The following is a 2,247-nucleotide window of genomic DNA, read 5'->3' as shown; positions in this document are numbered from 1 at the left end:
AGTAAAATTTTTCTGAATTTCAACATTTTTTGTGACAAAACTAAAAGTGATAGAAACATTTGGCTCTCAGCAGGTGTTTAGGAACATTTTACCCAAATTTATCTCAAATTTTGGTGAAAAAATTTCCATAACTTTACTCTGCATCTTCTAAAAATTAAAAATAATCACGTCTACCATTAATTGTACTTGACCACAAACGTGTTTCAAAGCTGGAAACTGTTTTTTCCTCCGTTATATAAAGAAATGTTTTTCTCAGTGATGATTTATTGTTTCTTTAGCGGCACAAGCGGAATTGTTACCGTGTGAAGAACGCGAAATTTATGTATTTAGGTTTTATGTTAATTACTCGGGTTAATTATCATAATGGACTCTGATTCACACTTTTAGTTGTAGAAGACACTTTTAGTTGTATACATTAAAATAATAATGCACATTATCATTCACAATATTCTTTATTAATTAATAGTACAAACAAGACAAGAATGTTAGGAACTGAAAATTCATATAATTATTAGTAATAAACGTGAGAAAAAAACAAACCACTCACAGTTTTTTGTACAGTCGTACGTGTGCATCAAGCGGCTGAGTTTGGTTAAAACTGGTTCCTTGCAATCGTCGGCCGGGGTGGTTCCTCATGGTCGCGGCTTAAGGGTACGGCTCGGAGGGGGCGGCAGTCGCGAGAACCCGGACGAATCGAAGACCGGCAACAGACGTTCTTTGGAGCCCCGCAGCTGGTCCTTCTTCAGCGGTTCGGTGGGGAAGTACGTGGCGCCGTAGAAGTCCAAGCCTTGCTGGAGCAAGTTGTTGTACTCCTCCAGCGAGGCGACGGTCACGCGTATCGGATTGGGGGTGCCGGGCACCTGGTCGATTTTCGGTGGGATGCGGCACACTTCCACGATCGACATGTATCGGTACAAGCTGGCTCTGATGTCGTCTTCCGGTAGGTCGTTCGGTACTTCGTGCACGAGCAACGAGAACGTTTTCTGAGGCCTGCAAGGGATCGCCACTTTTCTGTACAGCCTTCCTCCAGTCACCTGAACATATTTCATCAAATTAATCATTTTCCAATAAAATTAATTAAGGTTAGTACCTTGTGGAAACCCTTGCGGAAGACCTGGTTGTAGTCTTCCGGCTCGGAGAACTTAAATAGGATGCCGGTGGCGGTTTTGGTGAGGCTGAAGCTGCCGCGGAAGTTCAGCTTGTCGCAGATGTTGGCCGCCTTGTCCAGGCTCAGGTCGTGGCTCGGCGTTAAGAGGAATGCGCCTGCAACGAAACTTTTTTATTGGAAAACTTCTCAGTTTCCGTATGTGTGATGTAATATGGAAATTTCGCTTGAAACGTATTTTAGAGCTTGAAAACTCCCCTTGCTTTGTGTGTGGATGTTCAGTAATTTTTTGCGGGGGAAGTATAGAAGTTATGAAGATGCGGTTTTCAACATTCGATTCTCCATATTTTGTTTTATCCAAACTAATAATTTTATTGAGAAATTCCGGAAATTGTATTTATTACACGAAAAACAAACGACTCTACCTCACTGAACTTTATCAATTTTTTATGACAAAACTAAAAACGATAGAAACATTCGGCTTTCACCAGTAGTTTAACAATATTTTAAATAAATTCATCCTAAATTTTGATCGAAATATCTACACTACTTAATCCTACAGCATCTATACATAATAAAATTGTCGTTACCTTTGGTTAAAAATCTCGCGTGTTCGCTGAGGTCGCTGTTGTCGTCGTCGTTCTCGCCCATCATGTCGTTCAAAATTAAAGACATGCCGAACTCATGCTTCCACAATCGGACGAGTTAAAAAACTGATGATGGACCAAGCTTCCCGATATTTATACTATTTGTAAACCTACGCCTTACAATCAATTCGTAATTTAATACTGATGTCTTTACTATTATTATTTTATTGCCAAACCTTATAATTATTTATACCAGGAACAATCAAAACGATCGTTATTGCTATAGAAAAGTATAGATGAGTTAGAGACGTGTTCTGGTAGTGGTAAACGAAGATGGGCATAATTATACGATTGTTGCTTTTCTAAATTGTCCAATTCGTCTATTAGTTCTGCTAATTGGTGTATTATTATATAATAATATCAGTAATGTATGGGCAGGAAGAATTCGTGGGTGTTCCACAAGGTTCCGATGTATTTAGTTAATTGGACTGGCTACTAGGTGGGTTAATTATCCATCATTCAAAAGCACTTGGCACCGACGGTACCGTAAAAATC

At 39.5% G+C, this 2,247-nt stretch overlaps 1 protein-coding gene across 1 annotated transcript; it reads right to left on the bottom strand.

Annotated features, from left to right (window-relative positions):
• Positions 1-433: 433 nt before the first annotated feature.
• On the bottom strand, positions 434-1,838 carry LOC109603261 (uncharacterized). The gene is made up of 3 exons (XM_020019739.2): positions 1,696-1,838; positions 1,091-1,263; positions 434-1,034 (listed from the first exon to the last, which is right to left on the bottom strand). Exons 1-3 carry the CDS (start codon positions 1,778-1,780, stop codon positions 633-635), a joined length of 660 nt encoding a protein of 219 aa, XP_019875298.2. The 5' UTR covers positions 1,781-1,838; the 3' UTR covers positions 434-632.
• Positions 1,839-2,247: the final 409 nt, after the last annotated feature.

This window comes from Aethina tumida, chromosome 6 (genome assembly GCF_024364675.1).
Source record: "Aethina tumida isolate Nest 87 chromosome 6, icAetTumi1.1, whole genome shotgun sequence".
In the NCBI taxonomy this organism is placed as follows: domain Eukaryota; kingdom Metazoa; phylum Arthropoda; class Insecta; order Coleoptera; family Nitidulidae; genus Aethina; species Aethina tumida.
The sequence above is the reverse complement of the archived record's forward strand: the minus strand, read 5'-3'. Positions and strand labels throughout refer to the sequence as shown.

Bases quoted from the DNA above. Each gene is read 5' to 3' on its own strand.
- LOC109603261 (XM_020019739.2), bottom strand. From the start codon at position 1,780: ATGTCTTTAATTTTGAACGACATGATGGGCGAGAACGACGACGACAAC. The intron at 1,264-1,695 runs GTAACGACAATT...GTTTCGTTGCAG, and splicing joins CGCGAGATTTTTAACCAAAG to GCGCATTCCTCTTAACGCCG. The intron at 1,035-1,090 runs GTACTAACCTTA...AAATATGTTCAG, and splicing joins TCCGCAAGGGTTTCCACAAG to GTGACTGGAGGAAGGCTGTA.